Source organism: Argiope bruennichi, chromosome 6, assembly GCF_947563725.1.
Source record: "Argiope bruennichi chromosome 6, qqArgBrue1.1, whole genome shotgun sequence".
NCBI classification, from domain to species: Eukaryota; Metazoa; Arthropoda; class Arachnida; order Araneae; family Araneidae; genus Argiope; species Argiope bruennichi.
In genome coordinates, this window is record NC_079156.1 from 3,325,105 (window position 1) to 3,352,380 (window position 27,276).

The window sequence follows — 27,276 nt, forward strand, 5'->3', positions numbered from 1 at the left end:
GATTCATCAGATCTCTCCGAGGACCTTTCAGGGAAGATTTAAACCTGAGGATTCGGTATGAAAGCGGTATGGAAAGTGTTTTTTGTTCACTTTTGTGTGAGCACCGCCCGAATAGAAGCTTTCTTTAAAAATCCTATCAAGATACCTACATTCAATCCATTGGAAAGTAAGTAAAGAATAATTATTATTACTAAATCCCTATTTCGGAATGAAATTCGTATTAAATCGAATTAATTAAAAATCAGTATTTGCTATAATTATTGGCTAAAATTATCGTCGATTTCTTTAAGGTACGTATAGCCAAAATATCTTTCCGTTTAAAGTTGTTCCCCGATTTGACTGTCTTGCTCCAAATTAAGATATGGAAAGGGAAATCAGCGTCTATAACTAACTGGTTATGCATCTTTCAATCTACTAGCCACCCTTGGTCGCCTTGATTGTTGAATTTATGGATCGTTAAATGATTAATACAAAATGCATTTTTTTAAATTCACTTCTACATTTTATATTACAGAAAAAATGAAATCACCTGAATCAATTTCTGGCAAATTAAAAAGTGTGTGTATTAAAAAATAAAAGCGGAAGTGAATATATTACGAGTGGTTTAATTATTTCAAAAACCAAACAATAAAATGTTTTGAAGCAAAAGTTTTAATTCCAGCATACCACTTTGAAACAGATGGCGCATCAAATTGAATTTAAAAAAATATTATTAAAATTAAGGGGGGGATAGACGGAAATGAAATTAATATCACTAATATGTTTGAGTCTCAAGGTAATATAAAGATCAATTTTGTGATATAATTTTTTTTGGAAATAATGATCATCAAATTGCCATAATTAAGTCATAACTATTAATCATTTGGAGACCGTTAAGCCTATTTTCACGCTTGATTGAAGTTTGAACTGTGTTTGAAGTCAGTTTCCTTTATATATTTTTTCCTTTAACTGAAATTACATAAAAGTGACAGGGCGAAAGATTTCCAGAACAATTATAATAATATTTTACATTTCTATTAATTAACTAAGCGAAGTGTTGAATTACAATTGTAAAAGCATTTAATGAAGCAGGCTGAAATTCATACGATGGTTTCTTTACATTTGACTGTTGCCATTTTACAATACGCAATAAGAGCAATTTCTGTGGAATGTACGTTAGCATTTTATATATATTGTTCTCGCGCGTTCGTGGAATGGGGATTTCTAAAGGCATCCATTTGATAAAGAGTTACCAAATTTGGCACATATGTACCTTGGATGATAAAAATGTGCACCTTGGAGGATTTTTTTTTTGAAATTTTAATTAATGAAAAATTAAGTCAAATTTGGAGGCTTTTTTTTCGCGATAACATCCAAAAATATTATTGCACAAAAATTAATTTTATATCGTTTCAAATTTTTAAAAAAATGTCTTTCTAATGATATGAATTTAATAGTCGTGTGTGTGTGTGTTTTAATTTCGGCAACTTTCGTTTCATTTCCAACAGTAGATTGCATTGTTAACCCGAACCGTTTCGATGGTTTCATCCACTTCTCAGAAGCATGATTTTCTCCCTTTTCTAAAATTTAAAGAAGAGGGATTTGTATTTTTCCCCTGCGTTTTCACTTTTCATATAAAAAAATTACCATATCATAAAATTCATTAGATGAGCAACCTATTTACATTTTTAATAGCGCCGCGATGTCATGGGATTGCCCATTCAAAAGTCCCATTAAAATAGCACATCTTGAAATGTCACCATACCATGGATATGAAGCCATAACTAAACGATTTAACTATTACTAAATATAACCCATTTTCACAGCGAGTCGATTGATTCTACAAAAGTGATTAGAAAATAAGATAAAAATGAATAGCATTGTTTTAAGAGTTTATTAGAAGTGGTTTCTAGATGTTTCATATTAAAGGACGCGACTTCACAAATCGTATGCTTTGCCTAGCTAAACTGGCTTAATATTTAATTTTTGAACTTGAATATTTTACTCATATTCATTATTTTCATATTATTTTATTTCCGCGACCATGCAGAATTTTTTTTTTCTCGTTGCAGAGATTGCGTTTTTCAGAGAACCGGAAAATTCACATTCTTTTAAAGGAAAATTCTTTCTTCTAATGGAGGCGATTTTGTCTACACATTGAAGCAAGCAAATAAGAAATAAAAAAATAAAGAAAAATCTTAATATTTCTGAGGATTGCTATTCCGCAGTTCTAAATTCATAATTCTGGAATTCTATTTTTAGACGGATAATTGAAATCGAAACTTTATTAATCTCTAACCCTCACACGGGAGTTAATTAAGAAATTAATTTAACTCCCGTGTGAGGGTTAGAGATTAATAAAGTTCAAGAAGGAACACAGACTTTAGAAAAGCGAACCGAGAGAGAGAGGAACCGCAACATAGGACTGAGCAAAGATTCTATAAGCTTGATTATTTTTTTAAAATTTACTAGAAAGTATTCCGCTTAGTTGAAAGATGTCTCGCAATATTATCAATTTCCTTTACTTAGAAGTGAATATTTGTATCAGGAAAAGTTCTAATCTATCTAAAGCATTCTATTTTCCTGTTTTAGGCATTTTTTGTACTTGCCTGTACGAATTTACTTTCTACACGAATTATATTAGTAACTGCTTTCACTTGGTTTTCAGTGTTGTTCGTTAACAAGTGCATGGAAGAATTAGGATGCTTCTATACCGGAGGGCCCTTTTTTCATCCAATAATTCGACCTATTAGCTTACCACCTGTTGACAGTCCCAAACCGAAATTCTACCTATTTACACGAACCAATCCCAATGAAGCTTACAATCTAGAAATAACGCAAGATTCGTTGAAAAATTCTCTGTTCAACCCAGAAGTGGAGAGCAAGTTCTTCATACACGGGTTCTACTTCCCCATGAAACCTGATGACATAAGATATGTAAGCTCAGATTTCTTTTTGAAAAATGTCATACTTTAGATTTTTTTATCAAAATATTTTAAGTTATAACAGCCCGTCAGTTCTTAGCATATCATAATGAACATTTTATTGTTTTTAATTAATTGATTAAACTATATTTATAAAAATTGTTTCATTTTAATTATTTCTGTTATAGCGCACTCAGGCAGAGGTGCCCTCGTGGTCTTTCGATTAAGTATATACTCAATACAAAGGTATCCTCGCGATTTTTCAACTAAGTATATGCTCGATACAAAAATGTCTTCGTGATCTTTCCATTAAGTATATACTTGATATAAAAGTGTCATGGTTTTTCAATTAAGTATATGCTCGATACAAAGGTGCCCTCATTGTCTTTCGATTAAGTAGACCCTCGATAGCACGCATTAGCGGGGTCCTATACCAAGATATATAATGCATAAAATCAGAGACGGTTAAAAAATTATAAAATGTGCTAACATTTATTTTTTATTTTTCCTAAGCTCCAGCAAAAACAGCTGAAGACACAAAAGAAAGAATAATAAATTGTAGTTGATTGCATTTAAATCTTTAATGTTAAAACCGATTTTCGACATTGAAAATTGAGCTTTGTTTTGACGGTTGCTAATAATTCCGCATCCATTCAGTTAGATCTCTTCCTGGGAAATTCTGATTTGTTAAAAACTTTCTACTTCTTGAAGTATTCTTTACACAGGAAACAACTCTCGTCGAATGATAGAAGATTTGTATACTTCCAAAAATATTTGTTGAATAGGGTCGTATCCTAAGCCTATTTCTTTATGCAATAAAAATCCTAATTTTATTTATAATTTTTACTTTTTTATCATACTTTAATTGCTGGGAGGCACTTTTCATATTTGTTACAAGATTGACAGCTCTCTGATGATTTATGAAGAAGTTATGACCATCTATATTATATTCGTTTCATTATGATACAAATACGCACATTTAGGCATGCTACAGTTAAATGATCACAATATGCAAGAGTTATGCATGAGATTCTTCGAGTCCGCATAATTTGTTTTCAGTTTATATGACCACTTCTATATTCATTATTAAAAGTGAATCGGCGTCTCTCCAAAACTTCCTCGCACATTCTCTAATAAAGATGAATTTATGATTCAGACGCACTTTACCAGACAAATTGGAACCAAAATTTGACACAATTGCGGTTACAAAGTATTGTAGCAATTTTGATCTATCAAAGTAATTGCGCCTCTGAGTTACCAAGTTGACAACTCATTATTGGATTTGGCTCAAAATTTGACTGGTGTCTACACTATAGTGTAGACATCTATGTACTGAATGGGATCCATGTGATTTGAATTTGAATTCGAACAGCCAGACAGACAGACTTCCTCTCTACGTAATTTGCTCGCAATTTGCTATAGACCTACGTATGTGGAGTAAAGAACCATATACCACATTTCATGCATCTAGCTCCAAGCGTTTTTAAGTTATATGTGTTACAGATAGGCAGACAGATATAATGCCAAATATATGTTTTTCGAATTCCGGGTAGTTCGAAACGTGGAGATTTGTCAATATCTCGAATTCGATTTTTAAAAACAATTACATAACTTTTTCTGTACTCTGCAAGCGAGAAATCTAAAAGCGGATTTTATTTTTAAACGAAATTTCACATTAATAACATTGACGCATCAGTTAATAAAAGGATTATAATATATAACAGTGGTATGCAATACTTGTCAAGTATGGATAAATTATCTTCTCTTCATAACAACATTGAATTTAAATTTAGATCATATGCGCTAATTTCATAGATCTCACTATTCATTCACTCCTCACTATTCATTATGGCTTAGGGGACAAAGATCGTGCCATAATATATCGGCGTCAAATAGCGACGGACCTTCTAATTAAGCGCGGATTAGATTGTTTATCGACGGAGGCTTTAGGGATAGAAGGATTAAAGCTTTTTTTTTTTTTTTCTTTTTTTTTTTTTTCGAATCTAATCATTTCAGTGTGACACTTCATTATACACTTTTAAAGCGTATTATATAATTTTTCTTCCAGATGTAACATAGCCTATATACAACAACTCTGATTACGGCTAAATTGAATGGAATTAATGATAATAAATTAATGACAAATTATATTGGGCAGTGACATTTTGTCATAATCATCTGTGAAAGTCGAATTCTTGAATGTGGAATTCAATTCTTCCTCAGAACTAAAAACATTGAAACGCTAGGGCAAAATTTAATGAAATGTAGATGTATCTGAGTATATTATTTTAGTGCATTCTTTGGATTGTCTATTAACAAATTTTCGAATCGATTAGCGTTTTAGTTATACACATTGATTGCTCTAAATATTCTCAAGTTTAAATACCATTTTAAACTTTAATGCTTAAAAATTATGCCAATAAATACTCAACACAACACTCACTCTCTATTTTAAATATTCCAACAAATATATTGATCATTTAATATTTTCATTGAACATTTCATTACTTATTTACAAACGTTTTTTTTTCAACAGAAAACAAAGGACGCTCTTTTGGAAAGGGGAGAGTACAATGTATTTGTAGTAGATTGGACAGAATACAATGGTCCGCTTTATGCGCAAGCTACAGCGAATACACGAGTCATAGGAGCTGTCATAGCGAAGATGATAAATTTTCTTATAGTATGTATATTTTAATCCTCCATTCATAATCCATCATAGCATCTTTTTATTTCCATAAATATGAAGTAATTCCCTCCCCCTTCTTTTTTTTTAATTTTGGACAAGCGCTAAATTTTCTACTGAAAGGTGTGCTAAATGGACCATGCAAGCCAATCCACTTATCTGGGAACTCATTGTTTAACCAGCGTTTCACAACTGTAGTATGGTGAGCTGGAGATCCATCATGTTGGAACCAAACGTGTGGAAGTTCTGTTAGAGGAAGTTCCTCCATAAAATCAGCAATAACCACATTCAGAATCTCATTAACATATATGTCTCCCGTCAACGTACCATCATACAGTATATGTCCAAGCAAGCGTTTTTTGAAAATACCACACCATGCATTCACAGAAAATTGCCTCTGATGATGAATATCACGTACCAGGAATGGATTTGCGTCTGACCAAAAGTGTTCATTGTGAGGATTTATGCATACATCTTGTCTAAAACAGCATTCGTCTGTCCAAATTATGTTTTTCAGGAAAGAGGGATTAGCATCTTCCTGATTAAGAGCCCAATTACAAAAATCTAGACGACGTTGATAATCTGCTGGCTCCTGTCCCTGCACACCATGAATGCTAAAAGGATGCCATCTATTCCAACTCAGTATTCTCCACCCTGCTGCGCGTGATAGGTTCATTTCTGAAGCAGCAGTACGAATACTACTATATGGATGACTGCAAAAGTAAGCCAAAATATCAATTTCTTCATCAGTTGAGTGAAGTATGGGTCTACCTGGTCCACCTACAGGATATACGTTTCCTCTTTCATGCATTCGTTGCACTAATCGGGAAATAGATCTCCCAGAATGATGTCAGGAATCGGGATATTTACGCCGAAATTCCAGTGCAGTTACGCTAGCATTACAATTGCATAAACTGTAAAGCATTAGGATTTCAAAAAGTTCTTCATTGCTATATTGTGACATACTGTTTGCAGGCTAATTGCATTCTCAAAATGTAGCAGAAGTGTGAAATATTTATGTGCGAGTTATTCTTACGTAAGCTATGCTATTGATCAATGGCAGAACTCCAATAACATAATATAATGACGCGTCGGATGAGATTATGGGGCGCACCAATCAGAGGCATGTACCTGCATATGCAAACATTTCTTTGTTGTTGTTTTTTTACAAGTTCATTGACTGTGCTATTTTTAAGTTATATTCTGTAATTCTTGATATAAAATTTTAAAGTATTTTCCAGGAAGCATAGATTTTAAAATTTGTATTTAAAACTAAAGATATGAAGCATATTTTATTTCCTTATGATGCATTCCTGTGTCGCATCATCTGCACTGAAACTGTAAACATTTGGATTTTAATTTGTGATTGACCCTTCACCAACTTTGTTTTAATATATCTTTGAGAGTTTTCATGATAAAAATTCTGAAATTTTGTACATGAACTTATTAGAGGATGGGGTACATTTTACTCACTCGGAATTTTTTTGTTCGGGGTCCGTATAAAAATTTAAATTTTGTAGTTTTTTTAAGTTTGAAAATTTTAATCGATTTCATAACATTTTGCACCTTTTTTTACACAACTTTGTAATTTACAGTATATGTCTATAATCAATATTTAAGGAATAAAATCCGCAATCACGGTTTTTGAGACACCCTGTATATACAAATGTAATCTATATGTCTCTCTATTAATACATCTTTCAGTTTACACCCCATTCATTCGTAACAGATTGATTCAAATAAATTCATGCCTTTCAGTCTTTCAAATAACACTCGGAATGTTTTTTAATCATGTATTCGATATTAATCTGCCGAAAAAAATCAAGAAACTGAACGATCACGCTGATCGCCAAATCCGGCTAGTATAATAATGTATAGAAAGAACATGGGTCAGATGACAGGTCAAATATATAAATTGAAAACCTGCTTGAAAATGATTGAATTAAGACGGTCTTCTTGTGAATAAACGAAACTTTTATTTTGGTGTATTCCGTTGTAGGAGAGAATGGGGCCACAGTTAAAGTGACGCTTCTAACATTTAGCCACTACAGATAACGTGCAAGCAAGATGGAAGTATGATTCCCGCCTTGCATTTTGAATTAATATCAGCACGTACCACAATAAAAATACAATACAGAAATTATATCTCAGTTGTGAGACACTGAGTAACACTGAGAAAATATGAAATAGCTCGGATGCTTAGGTAATAATAGCCATTTCTTTGTAGCTGTTACTTATAACATCATATATACAAATTATTTTAATTTATTGATAGTTAAGCAATATTTTCATTGTTTTTTAATTCGAAATTCTATTAGTATAACCCTCCGAAACTTTATTGAATTCCAACTCATCTCCATTTATGTGCAAATCGATCCTTGAATAAATTCATTTTTATAGTAACTTCCTTTTTAGTAAATTACCATTCAATTCCTAGACGTAAATAATTTAAATAATGAAGCTTTTACTGCTTCCAAATCTTTTCCATTCATTTTGTTATTTTTTTTATCTTGACAAATATTTTACTGTTTTGTAATGAATCGTAATTTGATAATAGAAGTTATTAGACAGTAAATGAAGGCCCATGACGGATCTGAACGATTTTTTATTACTGGATTGAGATTTTTATTTTATATAAATTAATATTTTATAACTATCATCCACAAAAATTTTTGTTTATTATAAAAATTTTCTAAAATTTTATTTTTTAAAACATTTGTAACAGTTTTTTTAATAAGCAAATGTTTTTCCAAGAACCTTATAATATTTTATACACAATTGAATATTGCCGCTTACATTTAATTTATTATTTTTTTAAACACAAAGGAAATTTCCATAATTCTTGCACATCTTATTTTTCATTCCGTGAATAGTTCTGCAAAACATGTATTTAAAAACATTCCTAAAAATATTTACACTATTTCTTCAATTGTTAAATATATCTGAAGATTATCAAAAAATAACATATGAACAAAGAAGCGTGTAGAAATATCAAAGTTTGCATCCTTCCTAGAAAATGACTCTGTAATTTTTACAAGAATACTCTGTCATTTTTACAAAATGTTGATAAACTTACTTTAAACTGCTTAACATATAAAAGTTCTGGTATTTGGGGGGGGGATAAAATATTAAATTTTTATGTATAATGCTGAAAAGTAAAGCAAGACCAAAGATCAAAATTTCCTAAATTTTCTTTTCAATTATAGAAAAATAAATATATATCACAGAGTTTATTTTATCCTGCTACTAACATAAATTCATAGCCTGCACAAAAATATTATACCTCTTATTCTAATATTTTAAATTCCTAATATTTTAGACACACAAAGCGCAAAAAAAGAATGCCGTAATTTATAGCCTTTATTTTTAAAAAGACGATTTCATACATAAAATATAGCAAAATTGACGACCAACTGCATACGTAAATCCATTTTTAATATACACAAAAATGTTTTTAAGTAACAATTGTGTCTTTAATATTCATCAGACTGTTTTTTTCTAGCAAAAAAAAAACAGTTTTATCTTAAAAGTGAATAATGCATTTTACAAATGAATTAGAAATATACATTATTTACATTCCAGTCATGCATTAAAAGCTGTTGAATAAGTTAATAAAAAGTACAGATACAGTTTTGAAATTTTATAATTGTAAATTAGAATGATTGAAGCCAATATACGAACCCATCCAAGTATAAATATGTTGATTAATATTTGAATGCCCTATTATCTTGAGAAATGGCCTGTAGTTAACGCTGTATAATCACGTGGATCGGTAGACACGTTACAATGAGTCTACTATTTACCATATCTTCTGTTTTAGTTGCTTATTTTAGAATGCCTTGAAGGTGAACTTCATAGATACCTTAATTCTTTTTAAATGATAGCCTGTTTATTACCCCGATTCCCACAAACCTCCAAAATATGAAAATATGGAAGCTATAAATTTCTAGTTAACTCTTTCTGAAATTTAAAAATCCGTTAATGGGTCGTTAGGTTTACTCATTAATAATTGCAATTTTTTTGATTCCGCTTTTTTTGCCCTCCAAAATTTTATGTTGGATGAAGAGGAAGGAAATTAATTTCATGAATAATGACTTTTGTTGTGAAAAAAAATGTAAACGACATCATCATTTTTTTTTTCAAAAAATACATTTACTTTTGTCCCTTATCTTAATATAAATAGAAACCATTGTGTCTGTATTTGAATGTGTGATATGTGTCTTAAAGATGCATAGTCGAAAAGAAAGCAAGTTTGGAATGAACTTGAATTTATTTTTTCTCAGGAGGGCATGGTTTACACGTAAGAAGAACCGATGGAACCGAGGCACAAGAGAAGTGTGCGAAATTTTTCTCTTAATGCTTTCACTAAGAGATTTCTTAAAACCAGTCGATTTTAGAAAGGGGATCTGAGTTGTCTTTGGAATTTTTATCCCATCGCTCGGTGCACGAGACTCGGAGATTTTTTAGAGCATGTGTTGGGAATAAATAAATGGAAAACGCGATTTGGATCAAGAAATAAGAGAGAATTTTAGAATGAAGTAAAATGGATTAATTTAAGATAAAAAGTAAGAAATTTATCAGGGCATAAATAACATTAAGAAATATCATTACATTTATATATCTGCTTATCCTCTTCATTCATTGACTATTTTTCCGAGTAGAACCCTTGTTTGACAGGAATAGGTTTCTGTATGGCGATGGATGCCTTTCATAAAAGGATTCCATCAATAATTTTATGTCTATACTAAAAGAAAATATCTTCGCGGGTGGTTTTTTTTTTTTTTTTTTTTTTTTTTTTTTGTGGACAATTATTTTTACACGTATAATATTGATAATTTTTGAACATTTTACGGTGCTTACCTACTGTTTCTATTGATAAACATTTAATTTTTTAAGAAATACTGAAAAAAAAAATAAAAGAATTTTAGAATTAGAGAATTTTGCACTTTTTTTTTGCCATGAAGTTAAAAGCTTCTTGTGTGTGCTTTATGCTCAACATACTGTTTCTACGTTCATGAGAAAAATTCACATTATGAATATCTAAAAATCTTAGGCGGGAGTTGATTCATACTGAAGACCAGTCAAGAAAAAATAATGTTTCATTTGTTTTCATCCCATGATTATCAATTTTTATCAATCAAAATATTATCTTTGGTTGAATATGGCAGGGTATAAAGCATTCAAGCATTCTTCCTCCTTCCGGGTGATATCTGATGAGGTTCTGAGAAGTTTTCGCATTTCCAAATTGCTCGTTATTTAAACCTTCCCTATATTTCTTAATAATTCTGTTATTCCAAACTATTTGGTATTAGTTCTTAAAATCAATTATTTAAATATTTTGAATCGCAGGCCGAGACTGGAGTCTCGCCAGAAAGTTTTCATCTCATCGGTCACAGTTTAGGGGCTCACACCGCTGGATACGCAGGAGAAAGGGTGCCAAATTTAGGCAGAATAACAGGTAAGAAATGCAGTTTCATGAATTGAGATGTATTATCTTGACTTCTTGGAATCTATTTAAATCACAATACTTGCACAAGAAAATAACAATGTCTGAAATAAAACTGATTTTAAAAAATTGTTATAAATTTTTACTTTGTAAATTAGTTTTTGAAAAAAAAAATCTTTGGGTAATTTAATTTCTTTCTATCGATATATCGATGACGGTATGAAATAAATTTTGAACAGTAGAAAATTTGCCTAAAGTTAAATCAGATTTATTCATATGCTGGAATTTTAGAATTGCAGTTTTTATTATAAAATCCAATGATGACTATAATAATTATATAGTTTCATTATTTAATTATTTATCATTATTTTCAAAAAACTAAAATTATTTACATTACAAAATTTAAAATTATTTTTAAAAACACATTTCAATATATTTTTGGTGTTCTTTATTAAAGTTTATATTAATTAGTTAACTTCTTGATATTTTTATTTGTTTTAATCTTATAATTAATTATTTTAATTATTTTCTGCTTTATTATTATTATTAACAGTGCATAAAAGGAACATTTAGTCTAATTTGACGGTTTTAATCCAAAAATACATTTCATTACTTTGTAATAATTCAGTTTCAAGACATATTTTTGGGTGATAACCTCTGAGGAAAAAATGTAAATAAAGGTTATTTTTTAAAAAAAAATATCACAGATAAATTCTCTGATTGGTAATTTTTTTACTCTTGCAAAGAAAAAAATTCAAGCATTAAAGTTGTGTTATTTGAATAATCTTGCATGTATTCTGTTCACTGCACGCGTGAACCGTTCTACTGGACTATTCAGTTCCCCGAGCGCCTTTCAGGTTCATCTCCCGAGTGCAACTTCACTTTTTTTTTTTTATCCGTCCTGCAAACTTTTTCTTTAGCTTTCAGTAATAAAAGAAAGTCACGTTATAGAATATTTCATGAAAGAATGAAAACAGTGTTGTGAAATATACAAAAAAAATATGTTTAAAAGTAAATTAAATTTAGATTAAAGTATTTTACAGTAACAAAATGGGCGTCCTTCGAAAGGCAGGTTTTTTAAACTTTGAAACGGTGTAAAAATTGTTTTTTCTCAGGTATATTTTCAAAAGTTAGAGCGAAAAACCATCAAAATCTAGTTTAGTTTTGATTCATTAAAATTCTGATTAAAATTTGAAAAAACACCCAGCACGGTGAGCTTCCAAAGTGCATCCGGGTCAAATCCAGAAGTCACTGGTCCCCAGAGAGCAAGCGCATTCGTCTTTGTTGTAAGTAGAGATTACAATAAAAAAAGGTCTCATGAACACCCGGTATATTAGTAACTGGTTTGCCGGGAATATTAGTTATACTTGATTTATGATGAATCGTTTAGATATCCATCAAACAATAAAACATAAAAGCTATGTTATTATTTTCCAATAATTCCAGACGATATTATTTTCCAATAATATCGTCTAACATCCACATAGTTTAAGAAATGTCATGTTTATTAATCGCCTTTTTTAAAGTTCTATTCATTATGTACATGAATCTTTCGAATGGCTACAGACCCTCAATATCTTAGCACTACTAAAAACATAAATATATGATTCATCCATGTTCTAAATTTCGCAATATTTTGAGTGCACTTTTTTATCTGTCTTATAAACTACGCATATATCAAGCAGAATCTTTCTATAGCTTTCAACAGTGGAAGAAAACCACACAACGAAACAACCAATAAAACAATGAAAACGGTTTGAATTTTTGAGGAATAGTGATATTTATTGTTTGAAATTTGACAAAATAAATAAATAAATAAATAATAAAATTAAAAAAATTACAAAATTGAGTAAACATTCGCACGACAGCTCTGCGGTTAAAACGCAATTTCTTTTAGTTTTTTAAAATTCATTTCCCTTTAAAAAGTTATCGTGGAAACACTCTTCAATTAAAATTCGAATTATTCTTTAAATGAATTAAAATTTTATTTAATGAATTAAAATTACATCAAAAATATCACTGCGAGGTGCGCCCTCCTAAGTGTGATGAAACCTGCATTCCAGTAGAGCGCAAATGCTATGTACGGGAATCTTACACACACATGCCACTGTCTTCATTAGCAATGGAGATAAACGACATTTCGCATGTACATTTCCGAGAGCAAAGCGAGCGATGACTTTTTTTAACCCTACAATGCATCGTATTGCCATTTGGCTATACATTCTTATTTCCCCTAATAATCTTCACATGACTGTTCCAAAGAGTCACAATGAATGCTTTTTGATAAACAGAAAAGACCGTTATATGCAATGGTGGCACTAGAAAATACCAAGATCGTTACCATTAAAAATGCTATCAAAATATTCATTTCTTCATTGGTAAAAAGGAATTTTTATTTTCATTGCAGAAATGTTATAATGTGATTCGTGTCATTGGGATATTGTTTAATTCATAATGTAGTCGTTTGAAACATCCCATTGTTTTTAATTTCATGGGGGGAAAATTGAATCCTTTTCCTCAATCATATACAGTTATTCAAAACACTTTTTTATGAAAAAATAAATAAGTCATACATTCTAGGGTGGGGATATTCGTGCTCAGCAAATGAATTGCTTTCACTTCGGTAGCAATTGAATTATTGCACAATGTTATTGTAAGAGCTACCGTGAAAATGCCAATCCCGTTAGTCAGTGAAAAAAAAAACTTTTGCTTAACTTTATTTTATTTATTATATTTGTGCTTAAACGGCTCATTTGTTCAAATAAAAATCTTGACTACAGTTCCTCCTTAAAATTTCTGATTCACTTTGCGTATGGCTTGAGAGTACATTTACTTTTCAATAATAATTTTTACTCTCTCATCAGGACTTGATCCAGCTGGTCCATATTTCTATAAATTGAAACCGGAAGCCCGATTGGATCCCACGGATGCTCTTTTTGTTGATGTCATTCATACTGATGGAGCGGATATCATACTAATGGGTATGTTAACATTTTAGCACTTGTACACTTTTTTTACAATACACCGGCACGCGCGGAGGCCATTTCGACCTCAGATTGGAGCAAAGTGTTATAATCATTAGCTGTTCCATCACTGCTGATAATAAAGTGAAAGGCGTGCGTCGATCTCTCTGTAAATATGCGGGTGTTGCTGCACAGGAGACAGTTTCTACCGGAGCACTGATGCACAATAGATGCGAAATATTTACTTTTGACGCGAATTATTACCATATAAACATTTCTACTGTATCTGTCGTGTGATCACTTGCGGGCCGTTAATAGCATTGAAAATTTGAATTTAGGTTTTATATGCGTGTTTCGAAATCAATTAAAGCAAAAATTTTACAGAAAACTTTACTTGTGATGACAAAATCCCATAATAAATCTGATATATTTAAGTCATTGCGGTTTCGATTTACCACGTTTACATGTTCCTGAAAATGCAGACCGACAGACAGTCAGCCGCTTATTGGATTTAGCTCAACATGCAATAGGTGTTTAAACTATAAATGTTAAATATATGTACTGAATTTTACCTATCCAGCTCTCTTCGTTTTGTGACTGCCGTCTTGACTTATATTCGAAGAGCCGAGCAAACAGACTTCCTCATTTGTATTTTCCTGAAAATTTAAAAGAAATCTGTAAATTTGGTGCTAAGACTGTACAGTAAATTTCATCCGTTCAGCTCGACGCATTCTTCAGTTATCTTTGTCACAGACAGACGAATATTCTACAAAAATGGGCTCTCAGACCTCACGGGGGGGTCTGAAACGCTGAGATTCGTTAAGATTTCGAGTCTTTGATGACTACGTATACGAGAAAGTGAAAAATGCCCTTTTAATTATATCACTTTAATCACCATGCAATTTTCATATGGAGCCTGCAAAATTCTTCTCTCATTTAATTCTGCTTGTTTTTGTTTTAAATTTGCATTATTTTCATAATTTTTAAGATTCAGTAATATTCGAAAATGTCATTAGCATTCCTCTCCTATGAAGTGTTCTCATCTGCCATGAAAAACATTAAAAATCGAATCCTTGCTATGAACGAATTATTGTGAAGACGCTCTTTACTCATTGCGATTTATCTTGCAGTGAATTTCAAGCGGCACTCAAAGAATAAAGCATCGCAAATAAGCGCACTTCTTTTATCTCAGCAGACCGTGTGAATGCGTCACCAATAAAGTTTTTTTTCCCCAATTTTAATTCCGCACAACTGACTCTGGGATACATAATGCAAAATTTCTTATTGCGCCTCCCCAGGAAAATGCATCTTATTGTTAGGAAGCAAAATGCATAAACCTACCGTAATTGCCGTATGATACGCAAGAGGACACGCAAAAACATGACAAACAAAAACTACAAAATATAGGAACAAAATATTTCTAATAGCTTATAAAAGCTGCTTGAATGGTCTCTCCAAAACTTTCTCCCATACACTCCAATCAAGGTGTTGTCCCCACACAAAAAAACTGTCGATCTCGTGTAAAGATCCCGCATGCGCCTTTTACCCTCCTTTTTGATTTCCCGAAATTCGAACAATGGCACCCTTCCCATGGTCTGCTTCTCGTCTTATGTCCTCCGTTCAAATAGCATTTTCCTTCGTTCCATTTTCGATATTTTTTGGAAATAATTTTCGCCAAAAATAAACCAAGGGCGTGATTTGGATAGAGACGAAGAAATAGCCAATGTTGAGGCAGTTTATGCACTGTCATTGAGAGTTTTGACGGATGAATTTGAATTTCATCGGGACATTTAAAACGGACTGTGCACCAAATGATGTTTAAAAAAATTGCACAAACATGAAATGAATATTTCTTAAAAGGTAATTCTTTAAAGTTTAAGATAATGCGAAAATTATTTTTGTGGGATAATAGTTTTGGAAAATATGAATATCAACTGCCATGAAGAAGTCATAGCGATCATTCATCCAGCTGCTGTCAAGCCTATGTTAATGCTTGTTTAAACCTTGACGACTCTTTAATCATTTTGATTTGTTTTACATCTTTTATTTTTCCTCTGACGGAATGCAGTTTTTGGTGAAACATTTTTAATGAAGCTAAGCGTTGCTTGAATGAAACGGAACTGTTAAAAGGGCAGTTTGATCTCCTCATCTTAAAATCTGGCTCAGAATGAGGAAAAAACTTGTTTGCACTTCTCATAACACAACTTCCAATAACAATAACAAAGTGCGCATTTCAATCAATTGCACAGAAACATGGAGCGTATACAAATGAAACCAAAGCTGGAGAAAGGGAAAACTTTCTGCACTGCAGCCACAACAAAACTAATATTTAAGATGGAATAATAATAATATAGTTAATAATGCAAAATGAATTCAAATGAAATTCTTATAATCAAATAAGCAGTGAATCAGTAAAAAAAGAATGGGTTTTTATTTTTAATTTTGTTGTTGCCAATCCGATACAAGTTGAATGGCAATGGCAATGTCGTGATGATTCGGAATTCCGCAAAGGGGTCACGAGCACCTCACATCACAACTTGGAACTTGGAATCACACTTATAATTTGCAATTTTAAGGGAAATGTTAAAATGAATTGAAACTTGTTTAGACGAGCGCGGAAAAATCGAACATCTTGAAATTTTGTATAACTATTTAATTAATTGTTATGATCTCATTATTAATAGAGAAATAATATGGAGAATTGGGAACTTTACTAGAGTTACACTGCATGTGCCTTTCTATTGAGACTGATTTAATGAACTGTTTTGATTAGTTATTTTCGAAAAAATCCAGAAAATTTCACGGGTTTATCTCATTGTAACCATTTAAAGCCGAAATAGAAGTAATTTTGAAAAAACTTTAATCCATCCGGTTGACAATGGAGTTGAAAATTTTAGGTGCACGTCTAATGAAGAGTCTGAAATGTTTGTTTGGGTTTAGCTATTGCCATTCGACAATAAGTAATAACAGCCATTTCTACGTTAGCGTTGTATAGCTGTATTTGACGACCAGATTGTTTGCCTAAAGTATTGGCCATTAAACAAATAATATGGAATGCATTTTTTTTTGAATTTTCATTTTATTAATAAGACTTAAAAAGAGGAATTTAATTGAATATTTCTGAAACAAATTATTGTGGGCACAAATTAAAAGTGTATTTATTACGAAATAAAAGAGGAAGTAAAAATCCTACTTCAGAATGAATGTTCAAAGAAACAATGTTTTTATCTTAATTTTAATATTGGCAAAAATATGCGACTGCTTATTTTAATTAATGAGTTGAATTTCATAATATTAAAAGCCCTATAACACTGTAAATAAAACTGGAAGAATTTATTAAAAATAACTGTACAGAATTGAAATCAATATCATTAAAGAGATTTTTTTTAATTTTAAAATAATGCAAAACACTTTTCTGTGAAATTAATAGTTTAGGAAGATAAGGTCATATATTTCCATAGATAAGACAAAACGAATATTCATCTGGTGAATATAAAGCTTATTTTCGGCTCAATTAAACTTTCTGTTTAACTCTTTTTTTTATTTCTTTTATATCTTCTCATTAAATAATGTGTTTGAAACGGGGAGAAGCATTTATAATATAATAATTTTATTTAATGAATCAGGTGTTTCATTAAGGGCAGCAATAAAAAACGCTAAATAAAGCAGCTTAAAACGTTCTTATATTGATATGATTACATTGGACTGTTGCCATTCCGTAATAAATAATAAGAGCGATTTCTGGGTCACGTATCTAAGCGTCTTATGTATTTAGATAGATTTTGATCGACATATCATAAAACTTGATAAAAATGCCTTATTTGCCCATAAATGTGTAGTTTATGAGCCATTAAGCATTCATAAGCCTTGTCATTGTTAGAATGGTATGAAAATAAATTGACCCATTTTATTACTTAGAAATTTAAAAAAAATGAATGCATAGGCTTAGGAATGAATGATCCAGTTGGGCACATCGACTTCTATCCTAATGGAGGAAGCCTTCAACTTGGTTGCGTTCATACTTCCAGCGACGACTCAATGCAAGGAGCGATAACGAACAGTAAGCAGCTGTTTGAATCGTTTTTAAAATGTAATGAATTGTAATTGAAACTCCGAAAATGTGAGTTAAAGCAGCACAGAATGCTTTTATCTCTCTCTCAATATATATCAAATGCCTTTCCTATCTTTTTTTTTACATTATTATTCAAGAAACATTTTATGAAAATAGAGTTCAATTTTAATATAATTATAAGCCTAAAAGAAAGTATAGGAACTTTGTAGAAGTACAATATGAGACTAAACATGACCAGAAACTTTCTTGTTTTATTTATGTAAATTTATTTATTCTTAGAACTGGGGAAAAAAAAGCAGCACAAAATGATTTTCTCTCTTTCTCTCTCTCTCAATATATATCAAATGCCTTTCCTATCTTTTTTTTACATTATTATTCAAGAAAAATTTTATGAAAATAGAGCTCAATTTTAATATAATTATAAGCCTAAAAGAAAGTATAGGAACTTTGTAGATGTACAATATGAGACTACACATGACTAGAAACTTTCTTGTTTTATTTATGTAAATTTATTTATTATTAGAACTGGGGAAAAAAAGCAGCACAAAATGCTTTTCTCTCTTTCTCTCTCTCTCAATATATATCAAATGCCTTTCCTATCTTTTTTTTTACATTATTATTCAAGAAACATTTTATGAAAATAGAGTTCAATTTTAATATAATTATAAGCCTAAAAGAAAGTATAGGAACTTTGTAGAAGTACAATATGAGACTAAACATGACCAGAAACTTTCTTGTTTTATTTATATAAATTTATTTATTATTAGAACTGGAAAAAAAAGCAGCACAAAATGCTTTTCGCTCTTTCTCTCTCTCTCTCAATATATTGTTACAAAATTTTTCTATACAGCAAAATACCGTCGATCAATCGTAATTACTCAGCGCATTTAATTGCTATAGTTCAGCAGCTTTCTTGCTGTCTAATCCTCCAAGACCTCTCCGTCTCGAGTGCTTGCTTTTCTTTATAGCCTTCCCACAGGAAGTGATGTCATTTACAGGAAGTGACGTAATCTTGGGAAAGTCCCAGAACTTTCTCCAAGTTTCAAGGAGAAACTGGTCTCGGTGATATAATGTTGGGACCATCTAGAGTCTTCTAGAAGATTCCTTTCGACGCCAAGGTCGCCAACATTTGTCGCCAAGACCGCCAAATTTCCCGCCAAGTCGCCAACTTTTGTCGCCAAGGTCGGCATCTCAGGGATACGTTTTTATCACTTCGTAACACTGCTCCCCCCTTCGAAGACTGCAAGACCCGGGCAGTCTCATTACATAGAACTATGATCAGTGGCCCGGTACGAAGCCAGCCGATTAATGTGGATGACTTTTGGCTTGGCATTCGGCGACCTCCGTACTCTGTAGATGACATCGTTTAATCTCTTGACAATAGTATAAGGTCCTTCCCAGTTCTGTTGTAACTTCGGACTCAGACCTCTCCGTCGCTTCGGGTTATACATCCAGACTAGATCACCCTCCTTAAATTGGTGGTCGGTCGCTCTGGAGTCGTAACGAATTTTCATTCTTTCGCTGGCCAGTTTAATTCGCTCTCTGGTAAAAGCATGTATGCTTTCCAAACGCGCTTCTAAATTGTTCATGTACTCATTCGGCGTGGAAGGTGTTTCACTCGGTCGTCCAAAGAGAATATCACAGAGCAATCGCAGCGTTCGACCAAAAAGCATTTCTGCTGGGGTCAGTCTGGTCGCCTCATGTTCTGCGCTCCTATAGGCTAAGAGAAAGAGTGGCAGATGTACATCCCAATCAGTCTGATTTTTCGAAACGAATAAAGACAGATTGTTTAAAATTGTTCGATTAAACCTTTCAACCATTCCATCGGACTCGGGATGCAACGCCGTCGTTCTAGTCTTCTCAATCCCCAAAAGTTTACAAAGTTCAGTAAAGAGAGCGGAATTAAAATTTGTTCCTTGATCAGAATGCAAAATCATAGGCACGCCATAACATGAGATCCAGCTTCGAAGTAATTCTCTAGCTACAGTCGATGCCTCCTGATCTGGAATGGGAATTGCTTCGGGCCACTTGGTAAAATAGTCCATTAACACCAGGACATACTTATTACCCTTTGTCGTCGCAGGAAAAGGTCCTAGGATATCCAAGGCAATTCTTTCAAATGGTGCTCCCACATTATACCGTTGTAAACGACCCTTCGTTTTTGTTTTAGGTCCTTTTCGGGCTCCGCAAGCATGACATTCCCTGCACCAATTTTCAACGTCAACGCAAAGTCGATCCCAATAAAATCTTTCCCTTGTTTTACTCAAGGTTTTCATGACTCCAAAATGCCCTCCACTTGGGCTGTCATGGCTCTCTTGCAGAACTTCTGGAATTCTACTCTTTGGGAGAATTAATTGCCATCGGCAGGTGGTTCCATCGTCACTCTCCCACTTGCGGTATAAAACACCGTCTTTCAGATGTAAGAACTCCCAAAGAGCCCAGTATCGCTTCGTTGCCGGACTTTCCGGAGCGATTTCTTGCCAAGATGGTCGATCCGCCGAATTTAGTTTCTTCTTCAAAATTGGCTTAATAGCGGGATCTTCCAACTGTGCTTTTTGTATCTCACTTGAAGACCAGGGATCCACCGTTGTTTTTGTTAAAACTTTCACGGAAATATCCGTCTCCATTCCGAACTTTTTTTCCGCATTCGTGCAATGTTTGCAGCTTTCCCTACAGGGTCTTCGAGAGAGGGCATCTGCGTTTCCGTGAGAGATCCCTTTGCGATGCTGGATCTCGAATTCATACTCCTGAAGTCTTTGAATCCAGCGAGCTATCTGACCTTCAGGTTCTTTAAAATTTAAAAGCCACCTCAAGGAAGCATGATCAGTCCGGAGAAGAAATTTCTGTCCATATAGATAGTGATGGAAATGCTCTACAGACTTTACAATGGCTAGTAATTCTTTACGTGTGACACAATAATTTCTTTCTGCTTTACCCAAGCTCTTGCTGAAGTAAGCGATGACACGTTCTTCATTTCCAATATTCTGGGATAGCACAGCCCCTATTCCTTCATTACTAGCATCCGTATCCAATATAAAATCTTTGTCAGCCCGAGGATAGGTCAAGACAGGGGAAGTTGTCAAAGCTTGCTTTAAACTGTTGAAAGATTTATCGCATTCTTCTGTCCAATTAAATTTAGATTTAGCTTCAGTTAATTTCTGTAAAGGTCTTGCTATTGTAGAAAAATTTTTTACAAAGCGTCGATAATAAGTACACAGCCCAAGGAAACTTCGAAGATCATGCACTGTCTCTGGACGAGGCCAATCGACTACTGTCTTAATTTTCTGTGGATCGGTTTTAACTCCCTCTGCTGAAATAACATGTCGGAGGTAAACTACCTGCTTTTGGAAGAATCGGCATTTCTTAGGGCTTAACTTAAGGTTGGCTTTCTGTAGTCTCTGGAATACTTTCCGAAGGTTATTCAAATGTTCTTCAAATGTTCGTCCTACTACTATGATGTCATCTAAATACACTAAACAGGCTTCAGACGATAGTCCACGTAATACTGTCTCCATTAGTCTTTCGAATGTAGCAGGAGCATTACAAAGTCCGAAAGGCATTACCTTGAATTGCCAAAGGCCTTGTACGGTGGTGAAGGCCGTCTTTTCTCTATCTTCAAGTCGGATCTCTACCTGCCAGTATCCACTTTTCAAATCCATCGTCGTGAACCATTGATTTCCGTTCAAAGCATCCAGGGTATCGTCTATTCGCGGTAGAGGATAACTGTCTTTTTTAGTAATTTCGTTCAATTTCCTGTAGTCGACACAGAATCTTGTCGATCCGTCTTTCTTTTTGACAAGAACAATAGGCGAAGACCAAGGGCTAGACGTTTCCTCAATTATTTCGTTGTCAACCATTTCTTTAATTAGTTTCTCTGTTTCTTCCTTCTTCGCAAGGGGCAATCGTCTGGGGTGTTGTTTAATTGGTGGATGGTCACCGGTATCGATTCTATGTTGTGCCATTTTGCACCGGCCAACATCAGAGTCACAGATCGAAAAGAAGCTTTGAAATTCATTAAGCAATTTTCTTACTTCTCTCTTTTGCTGTTCATCAAGTCCTTCAAGATTCTCCAAAATTATCGGAGGATGTGCTCCAGAAAACTCTTGAGGACGAGCGACGATATCCACCACCGGGTCACACGACGCAATAACAGTTCCTTTGCTCACGATCTTGGGTCTATTGTTCAGATTCAATACTCGAACGGGGATGGCTTCCGTCTTCAAATCAACCAGTAAGGCCGCTACAAGCACACCCTTTTGGGAAACTTGACTAGGAAAGTCCGTTATGGCGTACCTGAAAGGTGCGGAAACTTCAGAAACCCCCTGGATAAGACATTCAGATCTTGGCGGTATTAAAGTTCTCTCCTTGGCCAATACAGAACATGATTTTGAATTCTGTACATCGGCTGAAAACAGAGGAATTTCTTCCCCTGCTGTCCGTATCTCGTTTCTCTTAAGGTCTACAGTAAAGTTAAATTTTTGAAGGAAATCCAGACCTAGAATACAGGGATCGGTGATGTCAGCTATGTAGATCTTATGATGAAATTTTCTTGATCCCAATTCAATGGATGCATCTAATTTGCCATGTATTTTCGCATTTTCACCTGTAGCAGTCTTTAAAGAAATATTAGGAGCTGTGTAATAAAATTGTTCTTTTAATTTCTGGGCCAAGTCTGTTCTTAAAAGTGTGACATTTGCTCCCGTATCTACCAACATCATACACTGGATGCCGCAAATAAGTCCTTCTAAGTAAAGTCCATTTTTATTTCCACTAAGAGCGGAAACTCTCAGTCCTTCTTCAGGGGCTTCATTCAGAAAAGGCAGCCTTCGCCCCGCAAGACGGCCATGAGTTAGTTTCCCTGGTTGGAAATAACCACTGAGCACTCTCTCTGTAAGTGCCCCTTCTTGTTGCACCTCCAGCAAGTCACATTCGGGTTTCGGCGAGGGATGTTATTCTTTTCTCCATCATGACTGTTCAATAACTTTTCCAGCAAACTGCAGAGTGATTCAAATTTGTCATCACTTTTCCTGCCGGCCTCATTCTGAATCTCAATCGGTCTGACACATCTGGGTCTCCGGGAAACAGTTTTTGCAGCCTCATACTTCATGCTATAAGCTAGAGCTGATTTTAGATCTTTTTCATCTGTTAGCCTCGTTGCAAGCTGTGTGTCTTCGTCTCTGATGTCATCGACGAAATACTGCACTGCTAGGCTTTCCCGAACATCCCGAGGGTATTCAGCGTATGCCAGGCTCATTAATCGCTGCACATCTGCGGCCAAAACTTGAAGGCTTTCTCCTGCCTTTTGTCGTCTTGTCTTCAGCTGTGTTCTGTAAAATTGGATTAGATGGCTGTCCCCAAATCTGGATTCTAAGGCTTCTTCAATTGTCATTAGGTCCGTCAGCTTTTCAGATGGAATTCCTTGAAGAACCTCCGCCGCTGATCCACGGAGAGATGCTACAAGTTGGCTGGCTTTTACAACATCTGTCCATCCGTTTGTAGAACTGACAACATCAAATTGGGTTTTAAAAACAGTCCATGATGTCTGTCCATCAAATGTCAATGGTTTAACTGTCGGTCTGGTATACGAGAATTCTGAATTTGGTAGGAAGTTGTTTGGTCTGTCCTCGAGTTCACTAAGTCTCTTCTCGAGATTGCCGATCCTCTCCTGAACTGCTTCGATATTGGTTCGAGCCTCGTCCTTCACTACTCCAATCTCTCTCTCGACACTCTGGACGTCTTCTTCTATCTTCTCTACGCAACTATTAACGTGATCCTTAATTCCTTTTACTTGACTCTCGACCTGCATCTGAATCTTATCATTCAATTCCTTTCGGTCTTTCCTCATTACGTCCTGTCCAGCTTTTATCTCTGCCATCATGGCAAGTAGCCCTGCGAATTTTGCATCCATATCTCTGGTCCAAGGCATACACAGGAAAATCCAAATAATCCCACTTCTGACACCAAATGTTACAAAATTTTTCTATACAGCAAAATACCGTCGATCAATCGTAATTACTCAGCGCATTTAATTGCTATAGTTCAGCAGCTTTCTTGCTGTCTAATCCTCCAAGATCTATCCGTCTCGAGTGCTTGCTTTTTTTTATAGCCTTCCCACAGGAAGTGATGTCATTTACAGGAAGTGACGTAATCTTGGGAAAGTCCCAGAACTTTTTCCAAGTTTCAAGGAGAAACTGGTCTCGGTGATATAATGTTGGGACCATCTAGAGTCTTCTAGAAGATTCCTTTCGACGCCAAGGTCGCCAACATTTGTCGCCAAGACCGCCAAATTTCCCGCCAAGTCGCCAACTTTTGTCGCCAAGGTCGGCATCTCAGGGATACGTTTTTATCACTTCGTAACAATATATCAAATACCTTTCCTATCTTTTTTTTTACAATTCTATTCAAGAAACATTTTATGAAAATAGAGTTCAATTTTAATATAATTATAAGCCTAAAAGAAAGTATAGGAACTTTATAGAAGTACAATATGAGACTACACATGACCAGAAACTTTCTTGTTTTATTTATTATTAGAACTGGGGAAAAAAGCAGCACAAAATGCTTTTCTCTCTTTCTCTCTCTCTCAATATATATCAAATGCCTTTCCTATCTTTTTTTTTTACATTATTATTCAAGAAACATTTTATGAAAATAGAGCTCAATTTTAATATAATTATAAGCCTAAAAGAAAGTATAGGAACTTTGTAGAAGTACAATATGAGACTAAACATGACCAGAAACTTTCTTGTTTTATTTATGTAAATTTATTTATTATTAGAACTGGGAAAAAAAGCAGCACAAAATGCTTTTCTCTCTTTCTCTCTCTCTCAATATATATCAAATGCCTTTCCTATCTTTTTTTTACATTATTATTCAAGAAAAATTTTATGAAAATAGAGTTCAATTTTAATATAATTATAAGCCTAAAAGAAAGTATATGAACTTTGTAGAAGTACAATATGAGACTAAACATGACCAGAAACTTTCTTGTTTTATTTATGTAAATTTATTTATAATTAGAACTGGGGGGAAAAAACACAATAAAGATAATATTTTTTTTCTATACCACTGTACCTTTTTTCTCTACTGTAAAGATGGCGCTTATAAACTTTGAATTTTAATAAAGTATATATGAAATATACACCTGATGATTTGATTTTTTATTATACATACAAAGAACTGGGCGCTCTTTTAAACATCAAAATTTGAATGGAAAATAAAGGATTTTTTTCGAAATGGCATTTCATGTAAAATGTATGTAATCATATACATAATATTTCATGCAAAATATAATATATGTAAAGATATTGTATAAAATATCATAAAAATACTCGTTTTTAATAACGAGTCAAAAATAGGTTGCGCAATAATGCTTTGCCTGTTAATATCAACAAATGAGGAAACAAATCGAGTCAAATCAACCCATTGTGAGCATATGCGATAAGTAACAACAGAATCAACAAGCTTAATTTTACTTTAATGAATTTTATATCACATAATGTAGAAAATGGCATATTTTTCATTTCAAATAGAAATCATATTATTATCTGCAAATAAATAAAAAAAAATTAATTTTATGAGTATATATATAATTCATTTTTATTAATTATATATATATGCATGTATGTATAAAGTGGATTATTCATGCATTCCACATTGATACTTTTTGCACCTAATGATGCTTATTTTTCCAGTCACCGCTTTCTTTATGTTCAATGGTTGCGACCACGAACGAGCCAACATCTATTTCTATGAATCGGTCAAGTCCGACTGCGGATTCGTATCTCAGATATGCGATGATTACTCCAGCTATGAAAATGGAAAATGTGAAAATTCTGCAGTCACAGCTCGTATGGGATTAAATGCTCAAATGCTCCCTGAACTTCACTTTCCTGCGAAATTTTTCCTCCGGACGAATGGCCAATCTCCATTTTGCATTAAATGAAGGATCCTGAATAAAGATTGATCCTTCAGGAAAGGATTGATTAGATTCCATTTCATCGTCTTACGATTGACGACAAATAGATCTATTCATTTTGTTATTAAATTTATTTTATTATTAAAAATGTTAAGTATCCAAATAAATTTCAGAAGTTGACAGTTTCTTACTTATGAAAATCATATATAAGCTTTCACTTTTCTACAATAAACTTCATTTTTTAAGTAATCCTAGGGATATTTCGGGGCGCACTTTGAAATTTAAAACCGCTTTCAGATGAAACGGACGACATTTAAACGGGTGTGCCCTCCTCCAAACTACTTTAAGAAAGGCATTGAACCGACGGATTGAACGTTTTAACCAAACACGTCTGCACAACAGCCCCTCAGTGACATCAGGTTTTGAATCTGGATCCTTCAAGCTGAAAGCCCACCCGACCTCTGATTAGCCATGGATATAGATTGTGCTTCATTTCTGTTAAATAGCTTATGAGGGATTTGATGTTTATGATTCCTCCATCAAGTAACATAAAGTATAAAATTGCAGTAGGCATCAAAGACTCATTATTTTAATAACCTTATACATGCTTTCTTTGGGCCATTTGTGTTTCGTTTCTTCCTAATGCGAATTGTCATCAATTGCACTGTAACTCCGCATTCTTAATACTCATGTAAACTGTCCGTATAATAAATAGAATTTTTCTTATTTAACTTACAACTATAGAAGAAATGTATGTGATTAAATATTTGATGAAAACGGTTTGAATTTTAATGCAAGACCGAAAGATTTTATAGAATGTTATGCAAGGAAAATGACTCCAGGTCGAATTTCAGGAGAACCTTGCACAATTCACCAGCGGGAGCTCAAAACTTTCTGGCATCAAGATGAATTTCAGCGTAGCGGGACCAAAATTTGACGCAATCGGATTCGGTGGAGAGGCATCTGCAACGCTGATGTCTATCTGTCCACACGAATTTTATCCATCCAGCTCAGTCGCAGGGTTCACTTATATTCGAAAATCTGCACAAACAGATTTCCTCTGAATAGATTTTTCTCAAAATTTGACAGAAATCTATGAATTTGGTGTAAAGATCTTATACCATCCATTAAGCTCATAACGTTTCCGAATAGTCTTTGTCACAGACATTTACCGAAAATCGACTCTTGGAGGTCTAACGTAAAGATTTGTCAAAATCTCGAGTTATAATTTTTTGATGATTATAATATCTTTTCTCTATTCTACCTACATGAGAAAATAAAAATACGA

The 27,276-nt window shown here is 33.4% G+C and overlaps 1 protein-coding gene across 2 annotated transcripts; it reads left to right on the forward strand.

Moving 5' to 3' along the window:
• LOC129972267 (inactive pancreatic lipase-related protein 1-like) lies at positions 1-26,178 on the forward strand. Of its 2 annotated transcripts, XM_056086334.1 has the most exons (7): positions 1-166; positions 2,648-2,916; positions 5,440-5,586; positions 10,939-11,047; positions 13,900-14,016; positions 17,942-18,058; positions 25,765-26,178. In XM_056086334.1, the coding sequence occupies exons 1-7, from the start codon at positions 58-60 to the stop codon at positions 26,013-26,015; spliced, it is 1,119 nt and encodes a 372-aa protein (XP_055942309.1). In that variant the 5' UTR covers positions 1-57; the 3' UTR covers positions 26,016-26,178. The 2 variants fall into 2 exon arrangements, with proteins under 2 accessions (XP_055942309.1, XP_055942310.1); XM_056086335.1 differs by lacking the exon at positions 17,942-18,058.
• The last annotated feature ends 1,098 nt before the right edge of the window (positions 26,179-27,276 follow it).